Below are 15,569 nucleotides of genomic sequence, written 5' to 3'. Positions count from 1 at the left end.
GCACACGCACAGTCCACTATAGGCTACATGAGAGAGAGTTGTTTTTTTTTTTTTTGAATCTCAAAACGCTTCTGAAATGACTGATACTTTGAATCGCTTTAGTTATGTGAGTACTTCGAGTGCTTTGAATTACCTTCGAGTGCTTTGAAACACTGCACTAAAGCATGTTCCGAAACACCCAGGTCACGTAACCAAGGTGATTCGAAACATCCAGGTCACGTGACCTGGGTGTTTCGGATCATGCTTAAGTGCAGTGTTTCAAAACACTTGCGCTTTGAGAACGTCAGTTTCACGTCAGCCTTCCCAAACTGTTTACTCCTCTGTTTAAATTAAGACGCTGCATTTGGATCCCCACTCTGTTGTCAGTACCATATGTTACAGAACTGTTAAGCTGTCCTAACTTATATTTTGCACATTTGAAAAATTACTTTTTTGTGCTTGTCAAAAATACTTATTTAAAACGAGCTGAATCAACACAATTCGGGGACAGTTTTTCGGGGACATATTAATTGTTTTATGCTTGTTGGGACAACATGCAGCTTTTTTACAGTATAGTTAATTTACTGAATAATTTTAGAGCAACAGGTTTATTCACTTTTCTATGTGAAGTCAAATCACTTTTCACAGTGTATTTAAATGGAATGGGTCAAAGAAGAAACTACATATTGGCATCAACAACAAATTACATTTTTTTAAAAGTGAGTTTATATACAGTACTGTACATACAATGTAAAAAGTAATTAGTTACTTAAAGTAACCATTGCGTTAAAAGCAACAAGTTGACTTTACTCAAAAATAAAGTAAACTTGTAACTTAGAGCTGTTAAGTTGACTTAACTTAATTTTATTATTTCTTGCTCACTTTTTTACATATTGTCAACTAATCGCTTTTTACAGTGTATAACACATTCAAAGCAAATAAAGTGCACTGTAAAAAATAATGACAAAAAGTCAAGGAAACAAATAAGCGAATCAGGTTTCTACTACAATTTTTAGGTAATACAAAGTATAAATTCAAATTTAAGTCAGTTTGATTGATGAAAGCTTAAGAAAAGTTAATTTGATTCAACTAAAAATGTTAGTCAGCAATTTTTACAGTGGATATGCTTTGAGGTTTCAAATAACTTGTTTCATTCAACTATGATTAATGCAGAATATATTTTTATAAAAATGTTGCCAAAAAAAAAAAAAAAAAAAAAAAAAAAAAATATATATATATATATATATATATATATATATATATATATATATATATATATATATATATATATATATATATATATATATATATATATATGTATATATACAGCTGATGTCAGAATTATTAAACCCCCTGAATTATTAGCCCCCTGTTTATTTTTTCCCCAATTTCTGTTTAAAGGAGAGATTTTTTCAACACATTTCTAAACATAATAGATTTAATAACTCATTTCTAATAACTGATTTATTTTATCTTTGCCATGATGACGGCACATTTTACTAGATATTTTTCAAGACAATTCTATACATCTTAAAGTCACATTTAAAGGATTAATTAGTTTAATTAGGTTAACTAGGCAGGTTAGGGTAATTAGGCAAGTTATTGTATAACTATGGTTTGTTCTGTAGACTATAGGGAAAAAAATAGCTTAATATGGGTAATAATATTTCCCTTAAAATGTTTTTTTTTTAATGTAAAACTGCTTTTATTCTAACCGAAATAAAACAAATAAGACTTTCTCCAGAAGAAAAAAATATTATCAGACATACTGTGAAAATTTCCTTGCTCTGTTAAACAGAATTTGGGAAATATTTAAAAAAGAAGAAAGAAATTTAAAGGGAGGCTAATAATTCTTACTTCAACTGTGTGTGTATATTACAATTAATTAGCAATTTGTAGATGAAGTACATATTGTTGAATGCAATAAATTACAGTAGATTTTGTTAAAAAAAGTATGAACTTGACACATTCTTATGTACAGGGATATTTTGATGCATTTTTAATGCTTGACAGTCCCTTTGAGAAATTTTTATATTTAATAACAAAGTTTAATATTTAAAAATAAAATGCAATTTAAACTAAAACGAAATACAAAATAAACAAACATCTAAGCGTCATAATAATATTCTATTTATTATTATTCTAATAATAAGTCACTTATTACATAAGAAACTACGGGTCAAATGTTCAGCAGATTCTCTTTCGACCATTGTCAAATCATTCTGGAAAACATGACTATATGGAGTTTATACAGCTTTTATTTATATTAAAATTGCGTAGAAAGATCATGAATTAAACTAGAAAAGAAAAATGGTCTCAACTTATATGACACAAATGTGGCGTCTGACAAAAAAAAGTCCAATAAAACTACACTGACGCGATGCAGGCGGCACATTTTCATTTTCAAAACTACAACATCTGCATTTAGCCTACCTTCGCGCCCACGGGAGATCTTTTGTGTCTGGCTGGGCTGATCCATTGAGGAAAAGTGATATAATGTTCCGAGTCGTCATGGATGTGAGATGAGTCTCCATGCCAACGCTCATCTAATAGTAGTCAATCAAGAGATCAATAAATCATCCATTTCAGAGAACGAGCTCAGCATTGCATTAAATAACTGCACGGCTTCGCGCAACACAATAGCAAGCATCCGCCGGTATTATCGGACAGTAGCTGTAATAAAATAATACTCACCCGTGGGAATGTCCTCGTTGTGTGCAGTGCATCTTATAAAAAGCTGTAAACAACAACATAATAACAACAATAACTGAGGAAAGTGCACTGCGCCCACGCCCGTGCAGCGATTTAAATGCTCGCCCCGAAGCATCATATATTAGGCTGTAAACATTAGAAGAAATGCACGAAATGAAGGAGCCGTGCACGACGAATATTATCGATTAACAGCATTCATGATGATCAGCACCGGTGTGTGTGTCTGTCGAGACTGAGAGGCAGTGAGTGAAGCGCATCCTTACAGCGCCTCTGTCACTTAAGCACCTCCCTCCCTCCATCAATCAAGCCTTCCACCATTCATAAAAATATAGCCATCATTCCCTTCATCCATCCATCCATCCGTCTATCTGCCTAGCTCTGTCTGTCTATCAATCTATCTACCTGTGTCCGGCCGTCCGTCCATTCATCCACCCGCCCGCCTACCTACCCATATACCCGTCCGTCCGTCCGTCCGTCCGTCCGTCCATCCATCCATCCATCCATCCATCCATCTATCTATCTATCTATCTATCTATCTATCTATCTATCTATCTATCTATCTATCTATCTATCTATCTATCTATCTATCTATCTATCTATCTATCTATCTATCTATCTGTGTCCGTCCGTCCGTCCATTCATCCACCCACCCGCCTACCTACCCATATACCCGTCCGTCCGTCCGTCCGTCCGTCCGTCCGTCCGTCCATCCATCCATCCATCCATCCATCCATCCATCCATCTATCTATCTATCTATCTATCTATCTATCTATCTATCTATCTATCTATCTATCTATCTATCTATCTACCTGTGTCCGTCCGTCCGTCCATTCATCCACCCACCCGCCTACCTACCCATCTACCCGTCCGTCCGTCCGTCCATCCATCCATCCATCCATCCATCTATCTATCTATCTATCTATCTGTCTATCTGTCTGTCTGTCTGTCTACCTGTGTCCGTCCACCTACCTACCTGTCTGTCTATCTACCTACCTATCTGTCCATCCAGCTATCTATCTATCTATCTATCTATCTATCTATCTATCTATCTATCTATCTATCTATCTATCTATCTATCTATCTATCTATCTATCTATCTATCTATCTATCTATCTATCTATCTATCTATCTATCTATCTATCTGTCTGTCATTCAATCTATTTATCTACCTACCTGTCCGTCCATCCATCCATCCATGCTTGCTATTTACCTGTCTGTCTGTCTGTCTGTCTGTCTGTCTGTCTGTCTGTCTATCTATCTATCTATCTATCTATCTATCTATCTATCTATCTATCTATCTATCTATCTATCTATCTATCTGTCTATCTGTCTGTCTGTCTGTCTGTCTGTCTATTTATCTACCTAGTAGGTAGGTACCTGTCTATTTATTTCTATCTCAGATATAAACAGAACCAGTAGATGTCTTCACTCGTCTTCAATGGCATGTACAGTTGTTACAGTCGCACCATGTCATCACCCTGATATAATTTAAGCACAAAATGATGTCAGGGATACCCAATATAACGTTACGTGAAATAAAATACACCACGGCACATATCTAACCAGCACCAGCTGTAGAAACACGAAGGTTTCACTAGCAGTCTGAAGTCTTCAGAGAGCAATAATTCTTATCTCTATATTTATAGTAGAAGAAAAAATATCAGGTTCACATTGAGGCATGTACAGTTGTTACAGTGATGGCGTACTTCTAGTGTTATAATTTAAGCATAAAACTAGGTCAGGAATATTACACACTACACACAGCACTGTAATAACATACATATTGGCTCTAAAACAGCAAACAGAGAGCAGCAAAGGTGTGTCTCTGTGGGATTCATTAAAACCAGAAGCACAGCATTAAAAGAGAGTAAGAGGGAGAGAGAGAGAGATTAGCCTACATGCTGCGCAAGCAATAATTCTTTGACTTCACCTAATTGACAACATCAAAGTACCGGAAACACCAACACACAATACATCCTTTTTTTAGGTTTAAATCTGTCTGAACGTTGATGTTCATACTTGCTTTCCCCTTTTCTTAATCCACAGGATTTCCAGCATATTACTTTAAACATTAATGGCAGTTGTTTTGGCTTTATTTTGAGAGATCCTTTTTCTGATTTTTTAATGACTGCATGTCAACTAACACTCATTATCGTAAGGTTAGTGTTACATTTAGTAGAATAAGTTGACAGGTTTGCAAAGTTAATGATAGTTAGTGGACTATCACAGTAAAAAAATAACTTTTGCTGCTTGTTTAAAGTACTTTTGTTTAAAATGAGTTGAAACAACACAATTCCTAGGGGGCTTGGGGGTGGGGGGGGCAACTTAATTTTTTTATTTTTATTTTTATTGTTTTATTTTTATTGTTGGGAAAACATGAAGGAATTGTGTGGAACCCAGCATTTTTTACAGTGTTGACATTCATTTAAATAAAGTGTTAGCAGATATCAAGCAGACAGTTTAATTATACTCCAATGTCTGTTGATTAGTGCCAAAGTATGTCAAAAGGCATCAAAACTATAATAACGAAGGGCCCTATCATAAACCCTAAAGGCATTTAAGCAGACAGTCTAATTATTCTCCGATGTCTGCTAGTTGATTAGTTGCAAAGTTACTTATTGCTAAGTGTGTTAAAATGCATAAAAACTATAAAAACGAAGAGCCCCATCAAAAACCCTAAAGGCACAAGACGTGTTTGGCGTCATTTGTAGCTTTTTTTTAGACCAGTGGAACTATTTTATACAGTCATTGCATAATTTTCCCGTTTTGCACCAGGTTGTTTAAATAGCAAATCCCTTTGCGCCACTTTGTGGACTCGTGTGCTGGTCTAAAAAGAAGGTGTGTTAAGGCGCATTGCTATTTTGAGGAACAGAAATAGACTGCGCCATTGACCAGCTATAAGCTGCTCTAAAGTCCAGAGCAGAGCGCATTAGTTTTGTGCCTATGTGGGTTCAAATGCTTACATATTGCTTCATACACACATAATGTACATCAGCAATACACAAATATTGTTACATAAAACAATTAAGGGATTAAAATGTTACAAAAACTATAATTTTCTACATAAATATGAAAACCACTGCCTCCATCTCGGGGGCTTTTTTCAGTTGATTTATGACAATTTGCATTAGTATATTATTATTAGTTGTAGTATTATTTATTACATGCATATTTATTTTTGTTTTAATAAAAACAAGCTTGGATTTGTCCACCTGTGGGGTTTTGGAGACGTATGCATCACCATATGGGGCATAAGAATCGAACGCGTGTTTGGATATAACTCGGTTTTTTGAGCACACTTCATTATTATTGTTTATTTATTCGTTTGCTGGAAATTAGAACTGATTTTAGAAATAGTTTTGAAACAAATCTTTGCGCTTAACAACCGAAATGAATTATGTAGGCTAATGGCTGTCTTCAGTGGAGTGCGTACAACACCGTTTCCTTATCCAAAAAAGTAAAGGAGTAAAGAGTAAAAGTAAAGAGGCTGAATGGAGGTTTGTTCTTTATCCTCGCTATGTAGATTATCTGTTTAACTGTTTTCTCTCTAGTGAAGCGATCAGTTTTTCCACTTACAAAGTCCGCCATGTAAATAGCAAATGCGTCAGACTCTGGTTGGTTTAATGCACGTTCTGCTAAAAACACACTTATAACTCATTAAGAGAATTAGCACAACCCTGTTAGACCATGCTCCAGGGCACAAACTGTATTTTTCCGTCCTTAAAATAGCAAAAGTAGACTCGGACACGTCCTTATTGCTTTTGAGCCATTGCACTTTAGACTCTGCATCTAGATTGTTAAAATAGACCCCAAAAGTTACTAAAATGTTAGTAAATGGAGAAATTTGTAAATATTATTTGTCAAAATTTTCACTCTTGTATAAATACACTATAAAAAATGCATGGTTCCACACAATTCCTACATGTTGTCCTGTCACAAATCAAGTTAACGTAATGTTTTTTTTTTCAACAAATTTAAGTGTATTAAACATGAAACAATAAGCTGTCCCCTAAAAAAACATAAGAATTGTGTTGTTTAAATCACTTCAAATAAATAGTTTGAACAAGCAGCGAAAGGCATTTTTGGAGTGTAATAATTGTATTAACGCAGGGACTTTTTGACATTTGTATGAAATTTTTGAATAAATCTTCACTTTTCAGCTTTCCAATTCTCCTAAACATTTAAATCGTCTTTATCCTATTGAGTATTACATCACAAAAAAATCAGGATGACTTGAATCTCACATTTGAGTTTCTTTTATAGAGTGTGTAAAACTAAAAAAAAAAATCACATGAAGAACAAAGCAAAACTTAAAGTCCTCCTCAAACAGAGAGGATACAGTGGGGGTGAGGTAAAAACAGATGCTCATCCCTGCAGGAAAGAACAAGATCCCTGTGTCATTCCTTATCTCCACCAGGAATCAACATGGCCACATCCCCCCATCACTTCCTCCAAAAAAGACAATACTTATAAAACTTACATTTGTTTCTATTTTATTATGATTATTATTTAATACCAAATAAAAAAATGTAATCGTGTGATCAACATTGTTCACTTTCTAAAATGTCTGGATGTTCTTCCCAGAACTGATCTCCGATCACATCGCAGGAATGACTTGTAACCTTCTTTCTGGTCCGTGTTACAGTAACTTCTGTCTCCTCCTCATCCAGCCGCTTGATCTGTTTAGTTGTGGTTTCATTCATCTGAAGGAAAGAGTTTAAGTTTGAATGTTGAATGTCAGTAAAGAGATTAAATAATTCGTTTTAGCCAGCTGCGACTTACCTTTTCCCATATTAAAGTTGTGCCTTTTTTATACACAGAGGATTCGTTATTGTAATTGATATTGAACTCAGAAAATAAGATCTCATTCTTATCCGTTGCTTGTGTTCCCTGGGTTTGGGAGAAATTATACAACATTTTAAATAATTGTGTAATTTTTTCTATACAGGTATACACTCATCGGCCACTTTATTAGGTACACCTTACTAGTACCGGGTTGGACCCCGTTTTGCCTTCAGAACTGCCTTAATCCTTCGTGGCATAGATTCAGCTGGGTACTGGAAATATTCCTCAGAGACTTTGGTCCATATTGACATGATAGCATCACGCAGTTGCTGCAGATTTGTCGGCTGCACAGTCATGATACGAATCTCCCGTTCCACCACATCCCAAATGTGCTTTATTGGATTGAGTTATGGTGACTGTGGAGGCCATTTAAGTACAGTGAACTCATTGTCAAGTTCAAGAAACCAGTCTGAGATGATTTGCGCTTTATGACATGGCATGTTACCCTGCTGGAAGTAGCCATCAGAAGATAGATACACTGTGGTCATGAAGGGATGGACATGGTCAGCAACAATACTCAGGTAGGCTGTGGCGTTTACATGATGCTCAATTGCTACTAATGGGCCCAAAGTGTGTCAAGAAAATATCTCTTACACCATCACACCACTACCACCAACCTGAACCGCTGATGCAAGGCAGGATGGATCCATGCTTTCATGTTGTTGATGCCAAATTCTGACCCTACCATCCAAATGTCGCAGCAGAAATCGAGACTCATCAGCCCAGGCAACGTTTCTCCAATCTTCTATTGTCCAATTTTGGTGAGCCTGTGTGAATTGTAGCCTCAGTTTCCTGTTTATAGCTGACAGGAGGGACACCAGGTGTGGTCTTCTGCTGTTGTAGCCCATTTGCCTCAGGGTTCGACATGTTGTGCGGTCAGAGATGCTCTTCTGCACTCCTCGGTTGTAACGAGTGATTATTTGAGTTACTGTTGCCTTTCTATCAGCTGGAACCAGTCTGGCCATTCTCCTCTGACATCAACAAGGCATTTGCGCCCACAGAACTGCCGCTCACTGAATATTTTATCTTTTTCGGACCATTCTCTGTAAACCCTAGAGATGGTTCTGCGTGAAAATCCCAGTAGATCAGCAGTTTCTGAAATACTCAGACCAGCTCGTCTGGCACCAACAACCACGCCACGTTCAAAGTCAGTTAAATCACCTTTCTTCCCCATTCTGATGCTCAGTTTGAACTGCAGCAGATTGTCTTGACCATGTCTACATGCCTAAATGCATTAAGTTGCTGCCATGTGATTGGCTGATTAAAAATTTGCATTAACGAGCGAATGAATAGGTTTACCTAATAAAGTGGCCGGTGAGTGTATAATCTGAATAGACCAATTAATACATAAGCTTGTATGAAAACAATAAGGCAAAATTAAACACTTATGCATTATAATGATACAAATGATAAGATTATATATCGGGAAAAAAACTTTTTTTGCCATTCTAAAAAAAAAAAGATATGAATTTTAGTCCATCTAAACAAAAGAAAAAACTGAAAGCATAAATTAACTTAAATCTCCACCAAGTTTAGCAAGGTTAGCAAATACTTTAAGGGATCATACATTGAGTCTCTCCTCAGCCTGTGTTGTGGTCAGTCCACCTTTTTGCACCAGCGTCCAAAACGCAGTGTTATACAGATTGTTAATGTGACCTGAGAAGGAACAACAAAAGTCAAAATGAATGATTTTGGAATTTTAAAACGAGACTAAATCATTAGATCTAATATGTCAAGCTAAATGTTTATATCTAAGACAGATAGAATGGAAATAATTAGATGATATTAATACTTAATTAAATATCACAGCAAACTGCAGTAGTTAAAAAATAAACACCCCAAATTACCTTAATTCATCTAACTGTATTGTTTTATACATGGAAAAAGTCACAATTAAATATTTTTTAGCACTAAAGGTCCACATTCTATTAGCAGACTTTGGCAAAATTCGATTAACGCACCTTTAAGTACATTCACTCATTAATCTCCACCAAAATATATTCACTCACAATCCGCTTGCCTCCAGCTCAGATAGTCTCTAACATTACGGTTGCTAGGATACAGCACAACCCTGCCATCAAAGCTGGGTGGGTACAGCAGCGGCTGCTCCCCGAAGTACTCCTTCCAGTAGAAAACAAAGCTGGACGAGAACTGGGAAGTCACGTGGGTCATCAGTTTACTGCAGAGAAGGAGAAACATTTCGTGGGTCTAAAACGAGGACTATTTTATATTGAGCAAGGTTATACTGAACAAAGTCAAAGCAAAGCAGCATGTGTTTTCATGAATAATTAAGTAAAGTGTCTTCTCATAGGATGAAGACATGTAGCCTTATGAATAATTATGACAAACTGGCATACAATCAATTCTTTTTTTTCTTTGCAAATGGACAAATGTACTATATATTTCAAGCAAGGAATATTAAAAGAAAACCTCAAAAAAAATATATATATATATTTATAAAAATCATTATTTTTCACTAACAATTAAAACACCTAAGATTCTGAGCTTCTTCTGTAGCTGGACTGCAACTATGAAACAATCTACGTACGGCATTATTCCTTCAAAATCACTTTTAAAATGTATCTGTTCAATCTGGTTTATTAATATCGTACTCATTTTATAATCTTGACTATTACTTTGTTTCTACTCTACCTGACAAAAGTTTTGTCGCCTATCCAAGTTTTAGGAACAACCAATAATAACTTGACTTCTAGTTGATCACTTGGTATCAGAAGTGGCTTATATGAAAGGCAAAGGCCTCTAGATTACGCTTATTTTACCAAAATAAAATATGACCATACCTTGATTTTTAATTATTTAATTAGGACAGTAAAGTCTGACTTTGCTTAGACAAAAGTCTTGTTACTTAACAGAAATAATGTATAGTATAGAATATAAAGTCATGGTGCAGTGGAAAAAGAATTAATATTGTGTATGACTCCCATGAGCTTGGAGGACTGCATCCATACATCTCTGCAATGACTCAAATCACTTATTAATAAAGTCATCTGGAATGGCATAGAAAGCGTTCTTGCAGGACTCCCAGAGTTCATCAGGATTCTCTGTCAATGCCGCCTCCATCTTACCCCAGACATGCTCAATAATGTTCATGTCTGGTGACTGGGCTGGCCAATCCTGGAGCACCTTGACCTTCTTTGCTTTCAGGAACTTTGATGTGGAGCCTGAAGTAAGAGGAGCGCTATCCTGCTGAAAAATTTGCCCTCTCCTGTGGTTTGTAATGTAACGGGCAGCACAAATGTCTTAATACCTCAGGCTGTTGATGTTGCCATCCACTCTACATCATCTCTCGCATGCCCCCATACTGAATGTAACCCAAAAGCATGTTTTTTCCTTCACCAAACTTGACTTATTTCTGTGAGAATCTTTGGTCCATGCGGTTTCCAGTAGGTCTTCTGCAGTATTTGTAATGATTGGGATGCAGTTCAACAGATGATTCATTGGAAAAATCTACCTTTTGCCACTTTCCTAATGATCAACTAGAGACCAAGTTAAAATTTGTTGCTCTTATAACTGGGATCGACGACAAGACTTTTGTCAGCAAGTGTAAATATATATTCTGTTATTCCTCTTGCTTTTTACTTGTATGTTTTTTTTTATTATTATTTTATAATGTGGTTTGTTTTTATGTACAGCTCTTTGCAGCTGATTTTAAATGTGCATTATAAATAAATCAACTTGAACTCACATATTCTCAAGTGTGTGTCAGTACAGTAACTATACCTGGCCCTTCTTTTAAACCAATTTGTTGATCTTTTGAAGACAAAGCTGAACTCGTCACTTTGTCCATAGGCTATAGTGATGTCGTCCAGCTCCTCCATGACCGAACAAGCACTGCGGCTCATCAGACCCAGAGCTCGGTCATCATTGGGTTTAGTGAAGTTGTGCTGATCTGAAAACCTGCAATGTTGGAAATGATTTCAGTGTTCACATATCATGTTCTACCCTATATGTAAACCCCCACGGAATCTGCGCGCACAGAATTCTGCAGATTTTTAGCCCATCAATGATTCTGTTTATTTACTTGTGTAAATGTGTGTAAATTCATATTTATTCCGTTTTTTAATTACTTTCAGTAATATTATTAACTAATATGAAAATATTTATAGGATTTGCATTGTAAACATTAAATAAAAGTTAAAAATGTATTACTTTTTATTTCATAAATTAAGGTTTTAGTTATGATACTCCCAAAATCATTCCGCATAAACCACAGATTTTTACCAAAATTCTGCACAGAAATAGAAAAAAAATGTCAGCAGATTCCATATATATATATATATATATATAAAATAAAATACACACACTGTATATACAGTCACTGGCCACTTAATTAGGTACAATTACTTGTACCGGGTTGTACCCACTTTTGCCTTCAGAACTGCCTTAATCCTTCGTTGCATAGATTCAACAAGGTACTGGAAATATTCCTCAGAGATTTTAGTCTATACTGACATCAAAGCATTCTACAGTTGCTGCAGATTTGTCGGCTGCACATCCATGATGCGAATCTCCCGTTCCACCACATCCCAAATGTGCTCTATTGGATTAAGTCTGGTCACTGTGGAGGCCATTTGAGTACAGTGAACTCGTTGTCATGTTCAAGAAACCAGTTTGAGATGATTCGCGCTTTATAACATGGTGCGTTATCCTGCTGGAAGTAGCCATCAGAAGATGGGTACATGTAGTAATAAATAATGGGATGGACATGGTCACCAACAATACTCAGGTAGGCTGTGGCGCTGACCCCATGCTCAATTGGTACTAATGGGCCCAAAGTGTGCCAGGAAAATATTCCCCACACCATTACACCACCACCACCAGCCTGAACCGTTGATACAAGGCAGGATGGATCCATGCCTTCATGTTGTGACGCCAAAGTCTGACCCTATAATTCGAATGTCGCAGCAGAAATCGAGACTCATCAGACCAGGCAACGTTTTTTCCAATCTTCTATTGTCCAATTTTGGTGAGCCTGTGCAAATTGTAACCTCAGTTTCCTGTTCTTAGCTGAAAGGAGTGGCACTCGGTGTGGTCTTCTGCTGCTGTAGCCCATCCGCCTCAATGTTTAACATGTTGTTCATTCAGAGATGCTCTTCGGCATACCTCGGTTGTAACGAATGGTTATTTGAGTTACTGTTGCCTTTCTATCAGCTGGAACCAGTCTGGCCATTCTCCTCTGACATCAACAAAGCATTTGCGCCCACAGAACTGCCGCTCACTAGATATTTTCTGTTATTCAAACCATTCCCTGTAAACCCTAGAGATGGTTGTGTGTGTAAAAATCCCAGTAGATCAGCAGTTTCTGAAATACTCTGTCTGGCACCAACAACCATGCAACATTCAAAGTCACATAAATCAACTTTCTTCCCCATCCTGATGCTCAGTCTGAACTGCAGCAGATCGTCTTGATTAGAAAATTTGCGTTAACGAGCAGTTGGACAGGCGTACCTATATATAAATATATATATATATATATATATATATATATATATATATATATATATATATATATATATATATATATATGCTGGGCAATATCATGATTAATCTCATCCAAAATAAAAGTGTGTGTATAATAAATATACACAGCCATGCACACATTTGTGAAATGTTTAATTAAATTTACAAATAAAATGTGTGCATATGATACAATATATATATAAAATTAAATATCTACGTAACAAAATATCTTTGTTTCCTGTAGTTTTTCCCCATGTATGTGTGTGTCGCATATACATAAATATATATAATACACACATTATGCTTTTATATTCGGATGCGATTAATCACGAATAATCATTTCCCAGCACTAATATATGTTTTAGTATATTAATATATGACGTTATCTAGCCCATTTCTGCCATAGCACAATAACAAATAAGTAAAACATTTTACAAAAAAAATGTCAAATCATAATTCTGACTCTTTCCCCCATCACACTTTGAGTTTATATCCCTCAGTTTCTTTAGAGTTTATGTCGCAATTATGACTTCCAATTTCAACGGAAGAAGTCAGATTAATAATAGGACTCTGTGGCAGAGATGGAGTTCCAGTATCGCACCCTGTGATGTAATATAACATTGTAATAACTGGCACTATTGCAAAGAAGACTTACTTGTGGAAGTTGCGTCCATCCAGCCGAACCACAATGTAGCAGTTTCTCAAACATGTGTCGTCAAGCTCAAAGTTTCTCACGTACTCAAACTTGCTCTTAGCCATGACAGATGATGTGCTGAATTTCAGACATAAGACTGTCTTGTTTCTTCTAAGTCTCTCAAAGTTTTCCAGTAACGGCCTCAGCATAAGTTTATCGGACAAAAACGAATTCTTTAATTGGTTAAACTTAATTCATGCTATTGGTTCTGAATATTTGTGAGGGGTAACTGGTTAGCTGACACACAGACAGCTCATCTTTTGAAATTGGGTTTGATAATTCCTGTCTCAAAAAGAGCGTGAAATTGTTGTTATCTGTAAATCTTAAAACGCGCTAAGTTATTGAAAATTTAAGGTTATATTGTTTACAAAGTTTTTACATCTCAACAGGAAGCATGTTGTGTCAACACTCACATGCGAGCGAACAATGTTGTATTGGTCCGTCACTTTAAGCAGTCCCTCAAAAACAGTTCTGACAATTCTGTTCCGCTGTAAAGTCTAGAAGAGATACAGCTGTGGATACTCACATCATTCATTCATTCGTTTTCTTTTCGACTTAGTCCCTTTATTAATCCGGGGTCGCCACAGCGGAATGAACCGCCAATTTATCCAGCACATGTTTTACGCAGAGGACGCCCTTCCAGCTGCAACCCATCTCTTGGAAACATTCATACACACTCATTCACAAACATACGCTACGGACAATTTAGCCTACTCAATTCACCTGTACCGCATGTCTTTGGACTGTGGGGGAAACTGGAGCACCCGGAGGAAACCCACGCGAGCGCAGGGAGAACATGCAAACTCCACACAGAAATGCCAACTGACCCAGCCGACCTTCTTGCTGTGAGGCTACAGCACTACCTAATGCGCCACTGCGTCGCCGATATTCACATCAATCCTTCATTAATTTTCCTTCAGCTTAGTCTCTCTGTGTCAGGGGTCGCCACAGCGGAATGAACCGCCATCTTTCCCAGCATATGTTTTGAACCAGCGACCTTCTTGCTGTGAGGCGACCGCGCTACGCACTGAGCCACCATGTGGCCCTATAACTGTAGGTTATATTCTATAATTTTTAATTTTGTTATATTTTTAGGGTAATTCATAAGTATGCTGTATACCCAGTGCAAGAAAATCAAGACAAAAATCAAGCTAGTAAACATTTGTTTGTTTTATTAGCAAAAATCAAAGTATAAATGATCTTTACACAGCCTTCATCTTTTGAACATATTTAGAAAAATAGCTCTAACTACAAAATTGCACTCTCGAAACATTCAACTCCTACAGAAATACACAACAATAATGTGACTTATTAAAAAAATCAAAACCAATTCACTCAAAATCACTCAGATGTGATAAAAAAGACATTATTGTTACTAATTGTAACACTTGCTATAGCAATTTTCAATAATTATAATCAGTTGTTTGGTAACACTTTACTATGAGTTAACATTTATTAACGTTAAATGCATTGATTAACAATAACAATGAGCAATGCATTTGTTACAGTATTTATTTGTTAGTGTTTATCATTAGTTCATGTTAGCTTATGTTCATTAGGTAATGTCAACAGATAAAACTTTAGATTTTTTAAAAACGGATTAGTATTGGTAATACTAACATCAACAAAGATGAATAAATGCATTCATTAAATGGACAGTTCACCCAAAAACTAAAATTCTGTCATTATTGCTCAGCCTTTACTAATCTGTTTGAGTTTCTTTCTTCTGTTGAACACAGAGGAAGATACTTTGAAAAATGTTGGAAGCCTGTTTACTTCCACAGCATTTGTTTTTCCTACTATGGAAGTCAATGGCTACAGGTTTTCTATAACCATTTTCTTACGATTCCTTCAAAA

General features: G+C 36.2%; 2 protein-coding genes across 2 annotated transcripts in view; both read right to left on the bottom strand.

Annotated features, from left to right (window-relative positions):
- Positions 1–2,941, bottom strand: part of adam19b (ADAM metallopeptidase domain 19b) — a 68,105-nt gene extending 65,164 nt beyond the window's left edge. The window contains exons 1-2 of the mRNA XM_056471997.1: positions 2,674–2,941; positions 2,413–2,525 (exon numbers count right to left, since the gene is read on the bottom strand). Of these exons, the coding sequence (XP_056327972.1) occupies positions 2,413–2,525; positions 2,674–2,809 (249 nt within the window). The 5' untranslated portion in view covers positions 2,810–2,941. The remainder of the gene's footprint in view (positions 1–2,412; positions 2,526–2,673) is intronic.
- A 3,991-nt stretch (positions 2,942–6,932) lies between these two features.
- On the bottom strand, positions 6,933–14,169 carry thg1l (tRNA-histidine guanylyltransferase 1-like). Its single transcript, XM_056472181.1, has 6 exons — positions 13,674–14,169; positions 11,279–11,455; positions 9,547–9,716; positions 9,105–9,193; positions 7,475–7,582; positions 6,933–7,395 (listed from the first exon to the last, which is right to left on the bottom strand). Exons 1-6 carry the CDS (start codon positions 13,859–13,861, stop codon positions 7,234–7,236), a joined length of 894 nt encoding a protein of 297 aa, XP_056328156.1. The 5' UTR covers positions 13,862–14,169; the 3' UTR covers positions 6,933–7,233.
- Between the last annotated feature and the right edge of the window lie 1,400 nt (positions 14,170–15,569).

This window comes from Danio aesculapii, chromosome 14, assembly GCF_903798145.1.
Source record: "Danio aesculapii chromosome 14, fDanAes4.1, whole genome shotgun sequence".
NCBI classification, from domain to species: domain Eukaryota; kingdom Metazoa; phylum Chordata; class Actinopteri; order Cypriniformes; family Danionidae; genus Danio; species Danio aesculapii.
The sequence above is the reverse complement of the archived record's forward strand: the minus strand, read 5'-3'. Positions and strand labels throughout refer to the sequence as shown.

Excerpts from the sequence above, each read along its gene's own strand:
- thg1l (XM_056472181.1), bottom strand. The coding sequence starts at position 13,861 with ATGCTGAGGCCGTTACTGGAAAACTTTGAGAGACTTAGAAGAAACAAG. Across the intron at positions 11,456-13,673 it reads GATGGACGCAACTTCCACAA|GTTTTCAGATCAGCACAACT; the intron begins GTAAGTCTTCTT and ends CCAACATTGCAG. Across the intron at positions 7,583-9,104 it reads AGGCTGAGGAGAGACTCAAT|GGAACACAAGCAACGGATAA; the intron begins GTATGATCCCTT and ends TCCCAAACCCAG.